This window comes from Gopherus evgoodei, chromosome 1 (genome assembly GCF_007399415.2).
Source record: "Gopherus evgoodei ecotype Sinaloan lineage chromosome 1, rGopEvg1_v1.p, whole genome shotgun sequence".
In the NCBI taxonomy this organism is placed as follows: Eukaryota; Metazoa; Chordata; order Testudines; family Testudinidae; genus Gopherus; species Gopherus evgoodei.
This window is the reverse complement of record NC_044322.1, coordinates 243,263,706-243,284,115: the sequence shown is the minus strand read 5'-3', so window position 1 is coordinate 243,284,115 and position 20,410 is coordinate 243,263,706. Positions and strand designations below refer to the sequence as shown.

The 20,410-nt window shown below is 46.0% G+C and overlaps 1 protein-coding gene across 8 annotated transcripts in view; it reads left to right on the top strand.

Moving 5' to 3' along the window:
• SOX5 (SRY-box transcription factor 5) overlaps nt 1–20,410 on the top strand; it is an 880,866-nt gene that overhangs the window by 722,182 nt on the left and 138,274 nt on the right. For all 8 annotated transcript variants that reach the window (XM_030541505.1, XM_030541513.1, XM_030541529.1 and 5 more), the window contains one exon: nt 19,938–20,058. In XM_030541505.1, the coding sequence (XP_030397365.1) occupies nt 19,938–20,058 (121 nt within the window). The remainder of the gene's footprint in view (nt 1–19,937; nt 20,059–20,410) is intronic.

Below are 20,410 nucleotides of genomic sequence, written 5' to 3'. Positions count from 1 at the left end.
TAGATTTAATTTCAAGTGAGTGACTTTGATTAGACATTTATGTTTGTTTATGCCATTACAGCATTCAGATACTATACAGGTTTTGAATTGCTGCCCACTACATGATATTAAATAACCTCTAATTCTTGCCCACCGCCTACCCTTAATTAAAACAAACATGCCTATCTTAATGATACCCCACTTGTCAAAGAGATGCTGAAAGAGAAACACATTCTGAAATCTTAGAATTGTATTTGAAAGATCAAATTGCAATATTAGTGTTCAAAAATGCAGAAAGAATAAGTCCTCCACTAAAATAACAATATTTGAAATTATATTAAAGGTATTGGCATACAAAAAAGAAATGATAGTTTGTAAGACAAAGTTTTAATGGTCTGCTTCTGTGAACCAGGCTTTATAGACAGGTTTTTTAATATCAAGTGCTATGGGGGAATGTATGGGAGAAGAAATATTTCAAATTATTTGATTAAATTAAAATGTATATCTATCAGAATTACTTATAGAATCTTTTCACTCTAAAATGATGATCAGCATGCCAGCTGTGTTATGCGTTAAGAAGGGGGGATTTCAACTATAAGGCAAAACTGTGGTCTGAATAGAACTGCGAGATGAGGGCATAAAAGGGAGAAAGAGGCATAAGGGTGTAAGTTAGGTAGCAGGACCGAAGTGGAAAAAACCTCTGCTGCTCCCACCAGGTGAGCAGGAGGCAGCAGAATTATATGGGGGAATGAACAGAACCTTGTTTCCTCCCCCTCAGCTCCCATGCGCTACTTCGCATTTTACTCCCATTTACATTCCAATTTTCTCCTTTCTCAGAGCAGTGGGTGAACCACGAGGAGGGAGACTATAACTGTCTGAGCCACAGTCTTCCTCCTGAGCTGCCTCATGAACAGCTGAGTACTCAAGGCAGATCATTGTCTCATGATCTATCCATAAACATTGGTATGTTCGTGAATTTTGGATTCAATTCTGGATTTTACCACTGCATCAATCCCTAAAACCCTGGCACTCTTCTTCTGTAGAAATTCTAAAATCCAATGTCTTCCCTATTGGCACATCCCCTCCTGTTTGTGGGGGAGGGAGCAGGGAGAAGACAGACATATTTGTAATAGCTGACCAGGTACATTTTATGCAATAACTACATCAACATTATTATTTACTGAGTGGTTTAATAAATTCAGCTTAATATGTAAATATGGAAAAAATAGCATCAGGGGAAAAACCCCATAATCTTTACTTTTAATATAGAAGTCTCTATCTGACTTCACAGAAATAACCAAAATATATATTTTGTGTTTTTCCACCACTCTTCTTTGTCCTGGTTAATGATAGTGACTCTTTCTACAGCTTTCTCTCTCATGTAAAATGCTATGATTTTTGCTTAGTTGATCACTGTAAATCTGTTAAGGAAAGCAGTAGAATTCTGTGACACTAAATACAGTTTTATTCCCCAATCCTGCAAATAGCTAAACCCATGCCTAGGTTTAAGTCCATGAGTAGACTCGTTGAAGTTAATAGATCTATTTTATGTGCTTAAAATTGTATATGCATAAATCTTTATGGGACCGAGCCCTTAATTAATACAGACACAATGTATTACTGAGCATACACTGACAAAGTAAAAATGTCATCCAAGTCATGTTTATAGCCAGCCCTTGTATACATCCACAAGGAAGGAGCTGTCCCTTTTTTGTATCCTTTTCATTAGCACCAGTCATAGCTGCAGTCCTTGTGCTAACCTGAATCCAAAGCCACTTCAAAAGGGCTGAAGAGAAAGCAGGGCCAAGTTACCTCTCTTGGCTAGCTACTCCTGGTGGAATTCTGCTCCTCTGCACAATGCAGAATTTGTGCAAAATTAATGTTCTGTGCAGAATTTCATTCCTCCCTGCAGAATTGGTGCTGCAGAGCTGCTGGCTGCCACTAGGGGCCACTGGACCCAGCAGAGCCCAGCTTTCCAGTTGGCAAATATAGGACACTGATGGGTGGGGTGGGGTGGGAGGTGGAGGGGAGGGAGGGAAGGAAGGGGAGCTGGAGGGTTCCAGGCAGCTATGGTTCCCAGCATGTCTTGAAGGAAGGAGGCATCATACGGGAAACTCCATATAAGCCCAGGATCCAGCATCAGGCTTTTCTCTCTCTGGATGCCTGGGCTGTGGACGGTAGGGGGTGCATGTGTCTGGGCTGGGGGGCATCCTGCATCTGTGCTCTGGGGAGTAAGGAGTGCAGGTGTCTGTGCTGGGGGTTGCCCCATGGCTGGGCTCTGGGGGGTGAGGGGGTGTCAGGGCTGAAGAGTGCCCCACAGCTGGGTTCTGGGGGTAGGGGTTGCAGGTTTCTGGGCTGGGGAGCACCCCATGATTGAGTTCTGGGGGTAGGGAGTGCAAGTGTCTGGGCAGGTGGCAGTCCACCCCTGGGCTCTGAGGTAGGGGGTGTGGGTGTCTGGGCTGGGGGGGGGGGGGCCCACAGCTGGGCTCTGGGGGTGTAGAGGGTGTGGGGCATAACAGAATCAGGGACTGGGTTGTTGTAGGGGTTTCTTTAACTCTCTACTCCTCAGAGAAATGTTTTTGTTGACTGTATTGTTACAGACATACTTGCTGACAAGTATTTTGAAATAAATTACCAAAATAGTTGAAACTGGTGTGATTATATTGCGTTATTTTGACAAATAAAATATGCAGAATTCTGAAATGTGCGCAGAATTTTTAATTTTTTGGCACAGAATTCCCCCAGGAGTATCTAGCAAAGCTTGTCAGCCACATGCCAATAACACACTGCGCAATACCTTCAGGAGCTCCTGTTAGCCCCTGCACTTCTGGGCCAACCATGATTGATCCCATACTTGATTTACCTGTACCCATAAATCACTAATGTGAAGGATGTCAGAGTCTTAACTCTGAACATACTAAAGTGGTTATATTGTGATAAGAAAAATCCCAGAAAGTCTAAATAGCTCTGTTTTTATATCTATTGCTCTAGCACTGAAAAAACAAACAAACAACTATTTACTGTTTATCAGAGATCCCACAAAAGCAATCATATGTGCTCCTCCTGCTGCTTATGCAGCAGCAGTTACCTTAATAAACCCTGTTCCCAGAGCTGCACTGACATCAAGCCATAATATTTTTATGCAAATAGATATTGGACAAAAATCTGTCTGGGGATTAGTCCTGCTTTGAGCAGGAGGTTGGACTAGATGACCTCCTGAGGTCCCTTCCAGCCCTGATATTCTATGATTTCTATGATTTGGTAATATGTAAGCGTTATATAGGCTGAAAAATTTATTTTAAAATCAAAGAGGCTGTGTCAGTTTCAGCTTTATTTAAAACACAGGGCTTTCAGTGTTTGTAGATACAAAGTGACAAAAACAACAGGGGAAAAAAGAATACATATCAAACTTCTAAGAGACTAGTATGAACAAGAGAGAGGAAAATGTACTTTATGTTTCCAATGATTCTGTAAGGCATTTACAACCCCTCCACCCACTTCTTTATCATTGTAATAATTGAAACAGTATTTAATGGATCAGCCAATCATAGAAAATAGTCCACATTTGCAGCTTAAGAAATTATCCTACATGATGTCCTTTCTAACACGTCAGGAAATCTCACACCTGTTTTCTTTTCACTGACAAATGGTTCATTGAGTGGCTTGCTGCTAGAGCACTCAATATAGGTCCAGAGCTTATCAGGAAGAACATTAAACAAGCATCTGGAAACAGTGTAAAGCGCCATCCTATGCAGTGAGACATCATCAGTTATTAATGAAAGACCATATATTTTCCAATTCTGAGGGAGTGACTTTACACATTAACTCTTGTTATATTATGACTACATTTGGGAGCAAGTTGCTGTTATCACTGTATACACAAAGAGATGGATACACAGTGTTAAATAATGGAATAATAGCTTTGACATTCACAAGTCTGTGGCAACCCTATAACAAGTGATGACCCTCAGTTGTACTTCTGAGACAGATACAGTAACTCCTCCCTTAACATTGTAGTTATGTTCCTGAAAAATGCGACTTTAAGTGAAATGATGTTAAGCAAATCCAGTTTCCTCATAAGAATTAATGTAAATGGGGAGGTTAAGTTCCATGGAAACATTTTTTACCAGACAAAAGACTATATTATATGTATGTATACACAGTATAAGTTTTAAACAAACAATTTAATAATGTACACAGCAATGATGATTGTGAAGCTTGGTTGAGGTGGTGGAGTCAGAGGGTGGAAGAGGGTGGGATATTTCCCAGGTAATGCCTTACTGCTAAATGATGAACTAGCAGTCAGCTGAACCCTCAAGGGTTAACACGTTGTTAATGTAGCCTTACACTCTACAAGGCAGCACGAATGGAGGGAGGGGAGACAGTGTGTGAGAGAGAGAGAGATGCTCATTGCCCCTTCAAGTACACTGACCCCACTCTAAAAACATTGCCTGTTTTAGATCAGCAAGCTGAGACAGCAGCTGCTGCCTACAAGCTCCCTCTGTCCTGAACCCTGTCATGTCTCTGCCCTGCTCTATGGAAATGGGGTAAATGGGTGGCAGGAGCAGGTGGGAGGGGGACACCCAGACATTAGCCTCTCTCTTTCCCCTCCGCACAGCAAGCAGGAGGCTCCCGGGAGAAGATCCAAGGCAGAGGGCAGGAGCAGCACATAGCAGTGCGGGGAGGGACAACTCAATGCCGGCAATTGCTAGCCTGTTGGGCAGCTGCAGCACAGGTAATTTAGAGGAGTGGGGAGCTGATGGGGGGTCTGCCGGTCCACCCTGGTTCCAAGCCCCCACCAGCTAGCTGCAACAGGCTGCTCTTCCTGCTAGCAGTGGACAAAGTAGGCAGCTGCCAAATTATGTTATAAGGGAGCATTGCACAACTTTAAACAAGCATGTTCCCTAATTGATCAGCAACGTAACAACGAAACAATGTTAACCAGGACGACTTTAAGTGAGGAGTTACTGTATTGTAACATAAGCACAGCTCTAGGGGGCTCTGGAGCATGCTACCACTTGAAAACAATGGAATATAGCTTTGGAAAAGCAGTATTCATTTGAATTTTAAGCTCAATGAAATGAATCATTTTGGACCAAACGCTGGACATGGTGTTGCAAAGAGCCTATCTTGTCCCCGCCCAATCCCCCATTCACCAAACGGTTCAGTCAACCAGATGATGGATCCCTTTCCCCTACATGAAAGAAAGAGCCTTACGCCTGAGCTGTGTCTCCTTTAACTAGCAAGGGCTCTTTTGAATGTGCACTTTAGTCCTCTGCCATAGCTACCAGACTATCATCTTCCTGAAAGTTGTATTCCTCCTTGGGAATCTCACCCACTGGAATGAGGTCCAGACAATCTGCAACAACTAATCCTGCATGAATGCCTCATGTGAAAGATCTGAACCATTGATTCAAAACAGCTGCATATTGGAATATAGGCCAATTTGTTTTTCTTTGCTTTTGGACATATTTTTCCTGGGTGGGGAAGTGCTAAGATGCTCCTGTGGAAGAATTATCTTTGTAGATAACTGTCATGTTATGTGAATGGCTTGCCATAGATCATCCCAAATGAGATAAAGTTGTATTACTGTTTTCCCTGCTTCTGCATATTTTCCATTTACCACATCAAAAGTGGGAGAAGAGGCTCCGCACTTTTTTTTTAATGTTCTATAAACCAGGGGTTCTCAACTTTTTCTTTCTGAGCCCCTGCCTCCACTTCCCCAGCATGCTATAAGAACTCCGCCCACCTGTGTCACAACAGCTGATTTTCTGCATATAAAAGCCAGGGTTGGCATTAGGGGGTAGCAAACAGGGCAATAGCTTGGGGTCCCATGCCACAGGGAACCCCATGAAGCTAAGCTGCTCAGGTTTCAACTTCAGCCCCAGGTAGCAGGGCTCAGGCCTCGAGCTTCAGCCCCATGCAGTGGGGCTTCGGCTTTCTGTCCTGGGTTCCAGTGAGTCTGATGCTGGCCCTGCTTGACAGACCCCCGTGAAATCTGCTTCCGGCCCTGCAGGGGGCCCCAGACCCCTAGTTGAGAATCATTGATATAAACCAACATAAATAAATTCACTCCTTCCTCAGTTGTTCCTTTGGAACAGCAAAGAAATGTTCTTCTTCGAGTGATTGCTCACATCCATTCCAGTTAGGTGCGCGCGCTGCGCGTGCACGTTCGTCGGAAACTTTTTACCCTAGCAACTCCAGTGGGCCGGCAGGTCGCCCCCTGGAGTGGCGCCGCCATGGCGCTTGATATATACCCCTGCCGGCCCACCCGCTCCTCAGTTTCTTCTTACCGCCGTGTCGGTCGTTGGAACTGTGGAGCGCGGCATAGCTGTCCTCCACGTCCCTAGCTCTCCTTGTTAAGTCTCGTTATTGTTATAGTTGTTAGTTAGATCGTTAAGTGTAGTTAGTAAGTAATTAGGTGTAAATAGTGTTGTAGATAGTTGTTCGCCGGGGGCTGTAGCCCTTTCCGGCACCCGGCACCGGGCTCATGCCTGGTTCGCCGGGCTTCAAGCAGTGTGCGGCCTGTAAGAAGCCTATGCCTACCAGCGACTCCCACGACGCGTGCCTGAAGTGCCTGGGGGAATCGCACAGATCGGACAAGTGCCGCATCTGCAAGGCTTTCAAGCCCAGGACAAAAAAGGAGAGAGACCAAAGACTCAGGACTCTCCTTATGGAGGCGGCACTTGACCCGGCGGCTTCGCAGGCCGTGATTTCGGCACCGGCACCGGATCGCACCGGCACCGGGAAGACTCCCCGGCACCGACCTTCTCCGGCACCGGGTGCAGAGCCGAGACAGTCAGCGTCTGCTACTCCAGCCAGGCAGACCCGACTGGAGCACCCGGCCTCGACATCGGCCGCGGCACCGCCGGCACTGTCGACTCCGGGCCCGGCGGGTCCGTCGAGTCCGGTGCCGCCAAGCTCCCCCATAAGATCTGGGGTTGAGCTATTGGTCCCATCCACGCCGGAGACCTTCGCCTCGGCACGGGACCTTATTGCCTTAACGGAGCCTACTCAGCCGCCACCCCCGGTACCTCCGGTGCGGGTCGCATCTAGAGGCAAGCCCATGATGTCGGCACCGTCTCGGGACTCGCGCTCGCGATCCCGGTCCCGACGCCACGGCAGATCAAGATCTCACCGCCGCTCGCAGTCCCGGCACCGCTCCCCTCGGCGGTACCGGTCGCACTCGCGGCACCGATCGACCTCCAGACGGTCGCGGTCGGACTCCAGCCACCGATACCGGCACCGTGACTCCAGGAGCCAGTCCCGCCGTCACTCACCGCACCGGTCGACCTCCTGGCACTGAGCTGGTGGCAGGTCCCGGTCGACCTCCCGGCACCTCGTCGGTGGCAGGTCCCGGTCCCGATCCCGGCACCGAAGCGGCGGCCGGTACCGGTCCAGATCCCGGCACCGAGACAGAACCCGGTCCCGGTCCCGATCCAGGCACCGCTATGACTCCCGGTACCGATCCCCGGCACTGAGAAGATCTTCGCTGCCGACTCGCGCAGACCCTTACCAGCCAGGGTCGGCCCCGCCGTGGCCTTCTAGGCAGCCGTCGGTATCTTCGCAGACAGACAGCGGGTATGCGCTGGGCACCGACCGGCAGGCGGCGCTCTTCCAAGACCCGCCGCAACAGGACCAAGGCCCGCAGCAGTGGGTGTTTTGGACCCCATGGGCATACCATCAAGCCCAGGGCCCCCAACAGCTTCCTGCTAGGCCTGCGACAGCGGAGCCCAGGGTGCCGGAAGCCTCGTTGTCTCGCCCCCCTCCCACCCCGGATGGAGAGGAAGGGTCCAAGCAGCAAGACTCGGCTCTGGCTCCTGAGACAGAGGCGAGGGCCGAGGGGGACCCCCCATTGGACACTTTCTTGCCGGGGGTCTCCTCATCCTCCTCCCCTGATGAAGCGGTGGCTGGCACCTCCTCCAGTAGCCCCCCCCCCCGCTGGATCTCAGGGCGCACCAAGACCTCCTTAGGCGAGTAGCTCAGAATCTGAGCCTACAAGCCGAGGAGGTCTCTGAGATCGAGGATCCGATTGTTACCATCCTCTCATCGGATGCTCCCACCAGGGTCGCCCTACCCTTCATTAGGACGATCCAGGCCAACGCCAACACAATCTGGCAGTCGCCGGCCTCCATCCCCCCTACGGCGAGGGGTGTCGAGAGGAAGTACATGGCCCCCTCCAAAGTCTACGAGTACCTCCATGTCCACCCGACACCGTGTTCCCTGGTGGTGCAGTCGGTGAATGACAGGGAGCGTCATGGACAGGAAGCTCCAGCCCCCAAATCCAGGGAGGCCAGGCGTATAGACCTCCTTGGACGCAAAGTCTACTCGGCTGGGGCCCTGCAGCTCAGGGTTTCGAACCAACAAGCCCTGCTCAGTAGGTACGCGTTTAACTCGTGGGTGGCAGCGGACAAATTTAAAGAGCTGCTGCCGCAAGACGCCCACCAGGAATTTGCGGGCATCCTAGACGAGGGCAAGAAGGTTGCACGAACATCGTTGCAAGCTTTTTTGGATGCTGCAGACTCGGCTGCCCGCACCCTCACCTCGGGGGTAACGATGCGCCGTATCTCCTGGCTGCAGGTCTCTGGCCTTCCACCGGAGCTCCAACATACCATCCAGGACCTCCCGTTCGAAGGCCAGGGCCTGTTTTCGGAAAAGACAGACCCGAGACTTAAGAGTCTCAAGGACAATCGGGTCATTATGCGCTCCCTAGGGATGCACATGCCAGGAACGCAACGCAGACCCTTCCGGCCACAGCAGCAACAGCAGCACAGGCCATACCCCCAGTTCCGCCAACGGCAGGATCTCAATAGGCGCCGTGGCAGGAATGGAAGGCGTAGGCATTCGGGGAACCAAGGGGGGCAGAAACAAAGCTCCTCTAAGCCCCCGCCTGGACCCAAGCCTTCATTTTGAAGGTGCGCCCGAGGGCACAGTAACAGTTTCCCCCACGGATCCTTCCCCCCCGTTTTCCAACCGCCTTTCGTTTTTCCTTCCGGCGTGGACCCAAATGACATCGGACCGCTGGGTCTTGCGTATGGTGCAGACGGGATACCGCCTGCAGTTTACATCATTTCCCCCTTCCCGCCCCCCTTCCTCGTCCCTCTTCAGGGACCCCTCTCACGAGCAATTCCTTCGACAGGAGGTACAGACGCTCCTCAACAAAGGAGCTATAGAGGCGGTTCCGGAAAACGAGAAAGGCAAGGGGTTTTATTCCCACTACTTTCTGATCCCCAAGGCCAAGGGAGGCCTCAGGCCTATCCTCGACCTGCGAGAGCTCAACAAATACCTGGTGAAGTTGAAGTTCCGCATGGTATCCCTGGGGACCATTATCCCATCCCTGGATCCGGGAGACTGGTACGCCGCCCTCGACATGCAGGACGCTTATTTTCACATTGCCATCTGGCCACACCACAGACGTTTCCTTTGTTTCGTGGTGGGCCCCCTTCACTACCAATTTGCAGTCCTCCCATTTGGCCTTTCTACGGCCCCGAGGGTCTTTACAAAATGCATGGCAGTCGTTGTGGCACATCTTCGGCGCAGTCGTATCCACGTGTTCCCTTACCTAGACGATTGGTTAATTCGGGGCACGTCGGAACTGCAAGTTTGCAGCCACGTCCGCGTGATCACCGGCCTGTTTGCTACCTTGGGCCTCATGATCAACATGGACAAGTCCACCCTGATCCCCACGCAGAGGGTGGAGTTCATCGGGGCCGTCCTGGACGCCACCGTCGCCAGGGCTCTTCTGCCGATGCCGAGGTTCCAGGCATTGTCGGCGATCGTTCACCGATTGCGGGCAGCCCCCTTGACATCAGTACGGACATGTCTAACCCTGTTAGGCCACATGGCAGCATGCACGTTTGTGACCGGTTATGCTCGGCTCCGCATGAGGCCCCTCCAGTTGTGGCTCATTGAACATTACCGGCCGGCAAGGCAGCCGCTAGACATGCTGATCACAATCCCCCAGGGGGTGTTAGATTCTCTCGACTGGTGGCTAGACCAGTCGGTAGTGTGTGCGGGGCTCCCTTTCCACCCGCCTCAGCCCTCGGTGTCCCTGACAACGGATGCCTCAGATCTTGGCTGGCGGGCCCACCTGGGAACCCTGAGAACGCAGGGCCTGTGGTCCCCACAGGACGTGAGGTTGCACATCAACATGCGGGAGTTGAGAGCGGTCCGCCTTGCTTGTCAAACGTTCTGTCACCAGCTTCAAGGTCATTGTGTCGCGGTGTTTACCGACAACATGACGACCATGTACTATATCAACAAGCAGGGCGGCACCAGATCCTCTCCCCTATGTCACGAGGCGATGCAACTCTGGGACTTTTGTGTAGCCCACTCCATTCACCTCACGGCTTCCTTCCTCCCTGGAGTACGGAACATGCTGGCGGGTCGCCTGAGCAGATCCTTCCTATCGCACGAGTGGTCCCTTCGCCCGGACGTCGCCCTCTCCATCTTCCAGAGGTGGGGTTATCCCCGTGTGGACCTCTTCGCGTCCGGGGGGAACAAGAAGTGCCAGGCGTTCTGCTCCTTTCAGGGCAGGGAGCCCGGGTCTATAGCGGATGCCTTCCTTATTCCGTGGACGACCCACTTGTCCTATGCGTTTCCCCCTTTCCCTCTGGTCCACAGGGTCCTTCTGAAGGTGCGCAGGGACAGGGCTCGCGTGATCATGGTAGCCCCGGCGTGGCCCAGGCAACATTGGTACCCCATGCTGCTGGACCTGGCCATAGCCGACCCAGTCCCCCTGCCCCTTCACCCGGACCTGATTACCCAGGAGAACGGGACTCTCTGTCACCCGGACCTGCAGTCGCTGCACCTAGCGGCATGGTTCCTGCGTGGCTGACCGGTTCTGAACTGCACTGCTCCACACCGGTACGGGAGGTGCTTTTGGGCAGCAGGAAGCCTTCCACGAGAGCGACGTACTCGGCCAAGTGGAAGCGTTTCTCCTGTTGGTGCGTGGAGAAAGGTCTCCGCCCTATGGAAGTTTCGGTGGCCAATATCTTAGACTATGTTTGGTCCCTCAAACAACAGGGTCTAGCGATATCGTCGTTGCGGGTCCACCTGGCAGCTATCTCCACCTTTCACCCGGGTGGGGATGGCCGCTCCGTTTTTTCTCACCCGACGGTGTCTAGATTCCTTAAGGGGCTGGAACGTTTATACCCTAACGTCCGACTCCCTGCTCCAACATGGGATCTTAACCTGGTGTTGTCTCGGCTCATGGGGCCCCCCTTCGAGCCGTTAGCTACTTGCTCCCTACTTTATCTCTCTTGGAAGACTGCCTTTTTAGTAGCTATCACCTCAGCTAGGCGGGTGTCGGAACTCCGGGCTCTTGTGGTAGACCCCCCGTATACAGTCTTCCACAAAGATAAGGTACAGCTGAGGCCACACCCTGCCTTTCTCCCTAAGGTAGTCTCGACCTTCCACATCAACCAAGAGATATTCCTCCTGGTTTTTTTCCCGAAACCTCACTCTTCCGGCAGGGAGCAGCAGCTCCACTCGCTTGATGTCCGTAGGGCTCTCGCATTCTATGTGGAGAGGACCAAACCGTTCCGCAAATCCCCCCAACTTTTCGTAGCAGTAGCGGACCGCATGAAGGGGCTTCCTATCTCCTCACAGAGGTTATCCTCATGGGTTACTTCCTGTATCAGGACCTGCTATGAGCTGGCCCAGGTTCCTACGGGCCGTGTGACTGTGCACTCTACCAGGGCGCAGGCGTCGTCGCTGGCTTTCCTCGCCCGTGTGCCCATCCAGGAAATCTGTCGGGCAGCGACCTGGTCATCGGTCCACACCTTTGCTTCCCACTACGCCCTGGTCCAGCAGTCTAGAGAGGATGCGGCCTTTGGATCTGCAGTGCTCCATGCCGCGACTTCTCGCTCCGACCCCACCGCCTAGGTATGGCTTGGGATTCACCTAACTGGAATGGATGTGAGCAATCACTCGAAGAAGAAAAGACGGTTACTCACCTTTGTAACTGTTGTTCTTCGAGATGTGTTGCTCACATCCATTCCACACCCGCCCTTCTTCCCCACTGTCGGAGTAGCCGGCAAGAAGGAACTGAGGAGCGGGTGGGCCGGCAGGGGTATATATCGAGCGCCATGGCGGCGCCACTCCAGGGGGCGACCTGCCGGCCCACTGGAGTTGCTAGGGTAAAAAGTTTCCGACGAACGTGCACGCGCGGCGCGCGCACCTAACTGGAATGGATGTGAGCAACACATCTCGAAGAACAACAGTTACAAAGGTGAGTAACCATCTTTTCCTTGTATGCTAAATTTCCTTTCATCTTGAATCCTTCAAGGAAACAATGAGCCGTTCGTGGTGGTCCTATGTGTCCCTGTCATATCCGATTCTTCCTAGACTCACTCCATCTGTTCATACCACTCCATCTTATCCTTCAAAGTGAGTAATGGGTCAGCTCCTCATTTTGGAGCATGCCACTGCTGCGTAGCTGGCTAGAGGAGCTGCCATTAAGCAATGCAAGGTATATCCCCCACCCCACCTCCGAGTTAAGGGGCTTAGTATGTGCTCACTTTTATAGCCCTCAAAATGCTTGCTGAAATGGACATGAGGAATGAAACAGGGATCTCTCACAGGACTGTGCAGAGCTCTAGGGTTCTAGAGTTGATCCAGTTCACTTTTTTTAACTGATCAGCGTTTATGTAAATCTTTGCGACATTACCCGTTTTACACTGCCTTTCTGATGGTTTGTTTGCTATGTTTTCTATGTGCCAGGGCACATACGTTCAAGCTATTGCTTGTTGGGGATAGTTCCTATTTTTCAGCAAGCTAATAATTTTTTCCACATTATCGCTCCAAAAAGCTCTCGTATTCTGGAGGAGTTACAGAGGTGTGTTTATTTTTTCTCCCTAAATGGCCTTATTTATTTGTCTTTATAGGCTGGCAACATAAGAACATATTTTCCTATGAACGGTAGCATTGCTAGGAAGCAGTTTGAACAGTGAGGTTTTAGCATTGAATGACTCTAGTGATATATTAGGAGAGTGAATTTTAATAAGTGCTGGCATGTATTTAAATAAGTCTCTAATGCCACAAGAGAAAGAATATTACTTAGGGCATACATCATTCCCTGCAGAAGAACTCTCGTTAGATCTGGAAGAAAATGTCTCGCCACAAAATCCTCTCACAGAGCTCTACCACATCATCCTGCCTAGGGGCTGGAGAATTTGCCTCTATGTGGAAAAGATAGGGGTGCTCATTCACAGAGTTTGCAGAATTCCAGAGATCTATACCGGGGGGGGGGGTGAGGATGAAATCCATGTGTTGCCCATCCCAGCAACATACATGTCCCCACAGCCCTTTGTCTCTTCTCTATAGTTTATATTCTCCACACCTGCATGGAACCCAGACCCCATAGAGAGACCTCCTCAGGATCCATAAGAGGGTGAGGGTGATGCTGCAGAGGTAGCGGAGTCCGCTTTTCACATACGGGGATTCCTTTCCATGTGTGGATTTGAGGATGGTGGGCAATGATATAAGGTCAGGACAAGAGAACAACATTTCACTATCTTATTTTAGAGGTATTGCCAAACTGTAAGGAAAGACTACCAATTGTAGTTGGAAGAAGAAATGCATTTTTATTTCTCCTTAAAATAGATATGGGGAGGGGGAATGGCCAATATATTTCCTGTTTAAAGGACCAATCATTCAAATACCAGGTGGAGTGCTTTCCACTATGAATGCTCCCATAGGCCAATAGGACTATTCACAGTAGTAAATAGTTCACCTGCCATAAGTGGTTTTAGAGCACTGTGTACTAATACAATTAAATACTTAGCTCCTGAAAACAAACCTACATATTTATGTCATCTTTATGATAATGTTCAGTTTTCATATTAAGTTAGAAATATGTTTAACTCTTGAAATGGTTCTGTACACAATCTGAAGTTAAAGGGGCAATTTAAGTGTATCCAGTACTCTGGAAAGTAATATTTGGATTTCATTGAGACAGTTTGATGTCTACGTCACATGAAAAAGCAAGTTAGCCACACTTCTGTATAAAAAAAGACATAATAAAATAAGAAATAATTTAAAGAAAGATGTTTGTAGGCTTCCAGAATAGTATTTCTCTGAATATCAGCTTGTGAGAGACTAAAGTAGTGAACTACTGTTCAGAGTTTTATCTATCTGTAAAGGGTGACGTCCTGCTTTAAGACCCAAATCTGCCATCCTTACTCATATTGAGTAATACTTTCTCCCCAGGTAATACTAATGAAATAATTGGGACCATTTGTCAAGTAAGGTACTACTTAATGAGAGTTGGACTAGCAATCAAACCCAAAATGTAAAGTATATAAGTGCCAGAAATGTAATACAATATAAACCCTGGAAATAAGAAAAGTCTATGTCTGTAAAAATTTAACGGACAATTGTGAAATTAGTGTAAGTATATAAGAATGAAAAAATAAATAAATAATAATACCAGATGCTACATATGTATATCTAGATTTGTAGAAAAGAAGTATGGTCATATATTACTTGAGAAATATTATGAGCTGGCTAAATGAGGCAAGTGTCTTGTGGGAAAAAATAGTATGTGGTCATGTAATTAAAAACTGTCATAACGCATATCCACAAGCGGCCAAATTAAGGTTGCACAGGCAATCTTAATTCTGGTATTTCCTAACTTCTGAGTGCTTAAATTTTCTGTTTTAAAGTAGCTTTTAATGTAGCTTTTGTGTGTAATTATTTATATAGTGACCCAAAGCGTGCATGGCATTTCATGGTACATAAAAAAAAGACACAATCCCTGCCTTGAAGAGCTTGCAATCTAAATGTATATAAGGCACAACAGTACCTAGTAACTATTTATTGCTCCAGGTAACTGCAATAATCAAGGTATTTTCCTCAACTAAGGTAGGAGAGACCAAAGTATCACAATTACTATAGGAAAGACTAAATGCTGAGTTTTTAATTGTGCCCAGTGTGGTTATATACACATCTATAGAAGAATTTATTCCTATATATGTGAGAGACAGGAAGTATATGATTTTGTGATTAAGATACTGGACTAAATCTTGAGATCAGTTCCCAGCTCTGCAACAAACTTCTGGTGCAAACTTGGGCAAATCACTAAGGACCAGATATTTAAAGGTATTTAGGTGCTTAAAGCTGCAGATAGAAACATAGTAGGATTTTGAAAATTACATTTCTCATGTAAATACCTTTAAAAATCTGGCCCTATGTTTCTTTGTGCCTCAATTCCCCATCTGTAAAGTAGGAATAATAATATTTTCTTTCATCTAGTCTTTTTGTATCTTGTGTATTTAAATTATAAACTCTTCAGGGCAAGAACTCTCTCTCTTACCTTGTGTATTTACAGTTCCTAATACAATTGGGTCCTGGTCTTGGTTTGGGCACTAGGAACAATTTTAATAGAACTAATAATAATATATAGATGGTGGTGTAGTGTCTGTGTCCTCAGTTGCACAACCATGTGATAACCCTTCCTGCCTCTCCTACATTCTGTCTACAGCCCATTTCTCAGGGACTACTTTTGATAATCCAAACTTTTGAGCAGCATGTGTTCTCCTTTCATCCTAAACATGGAACTTCCTTCCAAAATTATCGGGCTGGGGTGCATGAATGAAAATATCTATGCTTTTGTATAGTGACTTGCTTATGTTATAGTTCAGTATTCCCATATTTTCTTATTCTGTCATCAATAAGATTCCAAGTATTTCATATCCTTTGATAATCATATTAAGTTCCATTGAGGGGAGAAGGGTATTGGGACAAAGAAAAATAATTATTTATTTTATTTTACTTTATTTTATTTTGGGATGTAGGGGGCCTCTTAATGGAATTCAAGAGCTTTGAAAATAAATGAATAAGTTTTATTATGTGAGATGTTTTTTTCCCCCCTTAGGTTATTTAATTTATTTATTTTGACTTTTTTTTTCTCATTATGTGTCCCCTCTGTGATAGGAATTGCAAATACAGAAACATTTACATAAAAATACAAACTTTTCATAATGAAACAAACCTTGAAAAGGAGGGTATTTAGAGGTAAGGGAGCGGAGAAGGGGATGCTTCAGATATTCTGAAGAGCCTACCTGATCTTAAAATGACCGATATTCTCTTCACTTTAATAACTGTTACACACAAGCACTGAATCTAAGGGTAAATTAAGTAGTTCATGCTAAATGAGCACTAAGAAAACCTTCATACCATGCATACACCAGCAAATATTCTATATATTCCAAATATGTTACAATAAAGGTAGCTTAGGTATGTTTTAGAGTGTGTTTAAAAATTGTATTGGGATTATTCGTTGTATCTTCTTTCTTTACCACCAGTCCAGTGGGACATGGCTCAGAAGGAAAGAAGAAATAAAACTAATATACATTAAGCACCTCTAAAAATGGCACACACAAAAAATAGCTTTTCTCTGCATTATAATGGCATGACTTCAGTCCAATATCTCAGGACTTTCCAAGGTAGGAAGCAAGTACCATGACTCATATTGAAAAGCTAGGAATCTTCTTTTTTTAAATACCCATTTCTAGTTGTGTGACATTGTATGTATCAGATTTGTTTTGATGGAGCAATTCTACATTGGCAGGAAGTGGGGGTGAGGCAGAGGAAAGAACCCTTTCTCTAGCAGGTTGCTGAGGTTGTTTTATTGGGTTTTTTTTAGGTATTTAGTTACAGTTACTTAGTGGTTTGGAATGTTAGAATGAGTCTTGGGGCAGACAAATAAGTGGGCAGAATGAAGATGAGTCAGTAAAAGATGCATAACTGCAGTTTATCACATGGCTTTTCAATTTATCACATGCCTGTACATTCTATCATATAATAGAATAGTAGTTCTGGATACCTGAAAAGTGGTGTGCTGTTATAAGGTAGATTGCAGAGCCATTTGATAAATTTAGAAGTCATGTGGTGATGATATTTATATTGCAACAACATCCAGAGGTCCCACTCAGGATTGGAACTGTGTTAGGCACTGTAAAAAGTGCATATGAAGAATCAGGATGAAATTCTGGCTCATTGAAATCACTGGGAGCTTTGCCATTGACTTCAGTGGGTCAGGATTTAACCTGTAATCCCTTCTCTGAGGAATTTACACCTAAGTCGCCTATGAATGGGGGAGAGAGAGGGATACTATCAAATATATAGACTTGTATAAAATTATGTACATATAAATATGTGTATTTACTTTCATTATCTTTATACATTAGTAGAGCAAAAGGCAAGGTCTGTAACTAGCCCTGATTTGGGGTCAGTTGCATTCAAACTGTAAATTTAGTATCAAGAAGGGTTTTTTTTTTAAAGAACAGTAACTATCTGACAAGTTGTTATTAGACAAATGTGAATAACAAGGCATTAGCTTAAAAAGAAATAAAGAAAACCTTCAAGAGAAAAACTGAAAAAAGAGGGTCTGAATTATCTACTACTTCAAAAAGTTGTGTCCTAGCAACAGTAGGTAACAATAAACATACGTTATATAAAAGTTAAAATGCAATAGTTGAATGAGACATAGGAAGGGTCAGTCATAATATATGCATTTTATATTGTATCAAGTAATCTGATTAAAATGAAATAACATTGGCCCTTATTTTTGAGAGGAAATAAGTGCAAGTATTAGAATGGTGCTACATATATTCCAGGTTGGAATGGATATTACATTGTTTTGACTGGGTTATTTCTGTATCCATGCAAACCGTCCTCACCTCTCCGCAGTTCTTACCTCCTTTATACAACTGTGTTTGTGTCATTAAAGTCAAAGGGTCCTTAGGCCTCCTTACAGGGTGTAATTTGGAGGGAGAATTTGAAAAAGAAAATGTGACAGCCAGTTTTTAGAAAAAAGGACATTTTCCTGGTAGACGTTTTCCTAAATGGGAGGATTTTTTACTGCAATGTTTTGCTAGCGTATCAGGCAGTCACTTGGAATCAAGTGCAGACTTGTGCTACGTTGTGGGCTTGGCAATGACAAGTGTGTGTGTGTGTGTGTGTGGTGCTTTGGTTATGTTAGCCCTGGAGGCAGAGTTAACACTTGCAATGGGACAAGAGTATTTGCAGTCATCAGAGAACTTTGCAGTCAGCTTCAATAACATCACTCCATTTTTTCGCCTTTTTTTTTAATTTTTTTTTTTTTGGCAGCAAAGCTTTTAGTAGAACCATCTGTCTTTCTATTAGTGTTTTTGAGTCCTGTTTTGAAGCTTCTTTGCTTGGCAAAGTCACTTTCATCCCTGGAAACCATTTAAAAAAAAGTTCCATGGCTTCTTGCCGAAGAAGAGTACTGTGCAAAAATTCCACACGGCTGTTCATTTTTGTTCTAAAAGAATACAGTTACTTTGTCTTAAAAAAATATATATATATATATATATATCGAGGCAGAAATGGGACACTTCCAGACTGGCTGAATGTAAGGAGGAAGAAATAGCATTTTATATTTTATGTCTCCCAAAATCCAAATATGCCTTGTTAACTAACTAGATCAGAATAGCAACAAGAAGAATAAAGTAACAGCCAAAGTCAATCAGCCTAACACAGTAATTGGCGCTACATCTAGCATAGCTTCAGTCTTGAGTTCAATCTCCAACTGCAGCAATTTCTAACCAATACGTCTTGTGAGCTTCATCTTACAGGATGTCCCAGGCTGTAAAGGTGCAATAACCACACACAGAGTTACTGCCATTCTTAATGCTGCATACAGAGAGGACCCGTACCTGCCGACATTGGGGGAGGAGGGACAGCGGCTTCAGCAGATATTACTGAGCATGCTCAGTACAAGCCAAGCAGGAAATCTGGGGGGGAGCACATGACCCTGTGTGTCCCGCCCCAGGTGTTGCCTCTGCCTGCGTACATCACACCATGAACCAAATGTTTATCTATAACAGCCTATCTACATCTCTTATGCCTCTGCTCCACAATCCTGTGGTCAATCTTGATGATCTCTCTTGTAAGTGTTTCCTTCCCTTTACTGATTGATCTCCTGAAAGGCAAAGTTTCATTTATTGGTGTATTTTTTTTGTTAAAACCTGTTATTCTGCTGATGACTTCAGTTACCAAACAATTTTCTCTTCTTCTATGTGAGATGGAAAAACAATGTCCTGATCATTTGTAGTATTCAAAAACATGCATAAAACTTTGCAAAAGTAGTAGTGTTAGCTGTTGTGTTATGGCCAGTTTCCAATTTGGATGACAACTTTCTCCCTTCCTAAAGTCCCCTTCAGTTTCACTTGCAAAGTAATAGTCTTTATTTCCTGCCCTACACTTTTGTGTAGTGTTGCTGTGCAACATGAAACAGCCGACACTCCAGATGTGGCTGTATTTCACTTGTGAGCAAAGTGTTTCAACTGTGTTTTGTGGCCATCTCCGAGAATGTGTCTGTGTCTGTGCATGCATGTATGTGTGTGTACGTACACAACTATATCCCAACACATACGTACGCGTCTAATATTTACTAAGTGTTTAGTGTTGAGGTGGGAGGGATAGCTCAGTGGTTTGAGCATTGGCCTGCCAAACCTAGGCTTGTGAGTTCAATCCTTGAGGGGGCCACTTAGGCATCTGGGGCAAAAATCAGTACTTAGTCCTGCTAGTGAACATAGGGGGCTGGATTTGATGACCTTTCAAGGTTCCTTCCAGTTCTAGGAGATAGGTATATCTCCTATTATTAATCATTTGAGAGGAAATGTTCTATGCATATGATTGTGATTTGGCAGCATTGTGATGTGGAATATCTTACTGTCACATGGAGAAGACAGATAAAAGTGCAGACGTGATTGTTAAGGTGAAATGAAATATAAGTATTCCTTAATTTATGTAATTAATATTAAGTGCTGGGGTATATGGTAATTAACACACTGCTGATGCTGTTGGAACCCCTCACAACACAGGAGTATATTCTGCTCTGACCTGGCTAAAAAAAATAAATAAGCAACTACACAGGCATGTTCTTCAGAAGATTTTCCAGGTTTGATTTTCCTCCTTCTGTTCAGCAGGTTCAAGGTCAGCTGCCTCCACTGATGATTCCAGTGTTCCCTCCAGATCAACGAACCCTAGCAGCAGCTGCTCAGCAAGGATTCCTCCTTCCTCCTGGTTTCAGCTACAAGGCAGGATGCAGTAAGTCCTGTAGATTTTCCATCTGGAAGTGATCAGGGGGCACAGTTTTAAATAGGTTGTCCAATAGTTATGCTGAACTAAGTCACCTTCAGAAATATCACGTCTACTGCCTTGAGGTGACAGACCCACTAAGCTGAATTTAGGATTTACAGAATAGTATGAGGACAGATTTGCCAAGAAGTCACTAATATGTTCATTGATGTAATGGCCAAGTATTTCAGAACTGGCTAGTGAATGTCAGTGCCCAACTTGAAGGGCCTGATTTTCAGATAGCATGTGCTCCACCCTTTCTGAAAATCTCTTTACAGTGTGTCAGGTTGGGCACTGACAATCACTATTTACTTCTGAAATT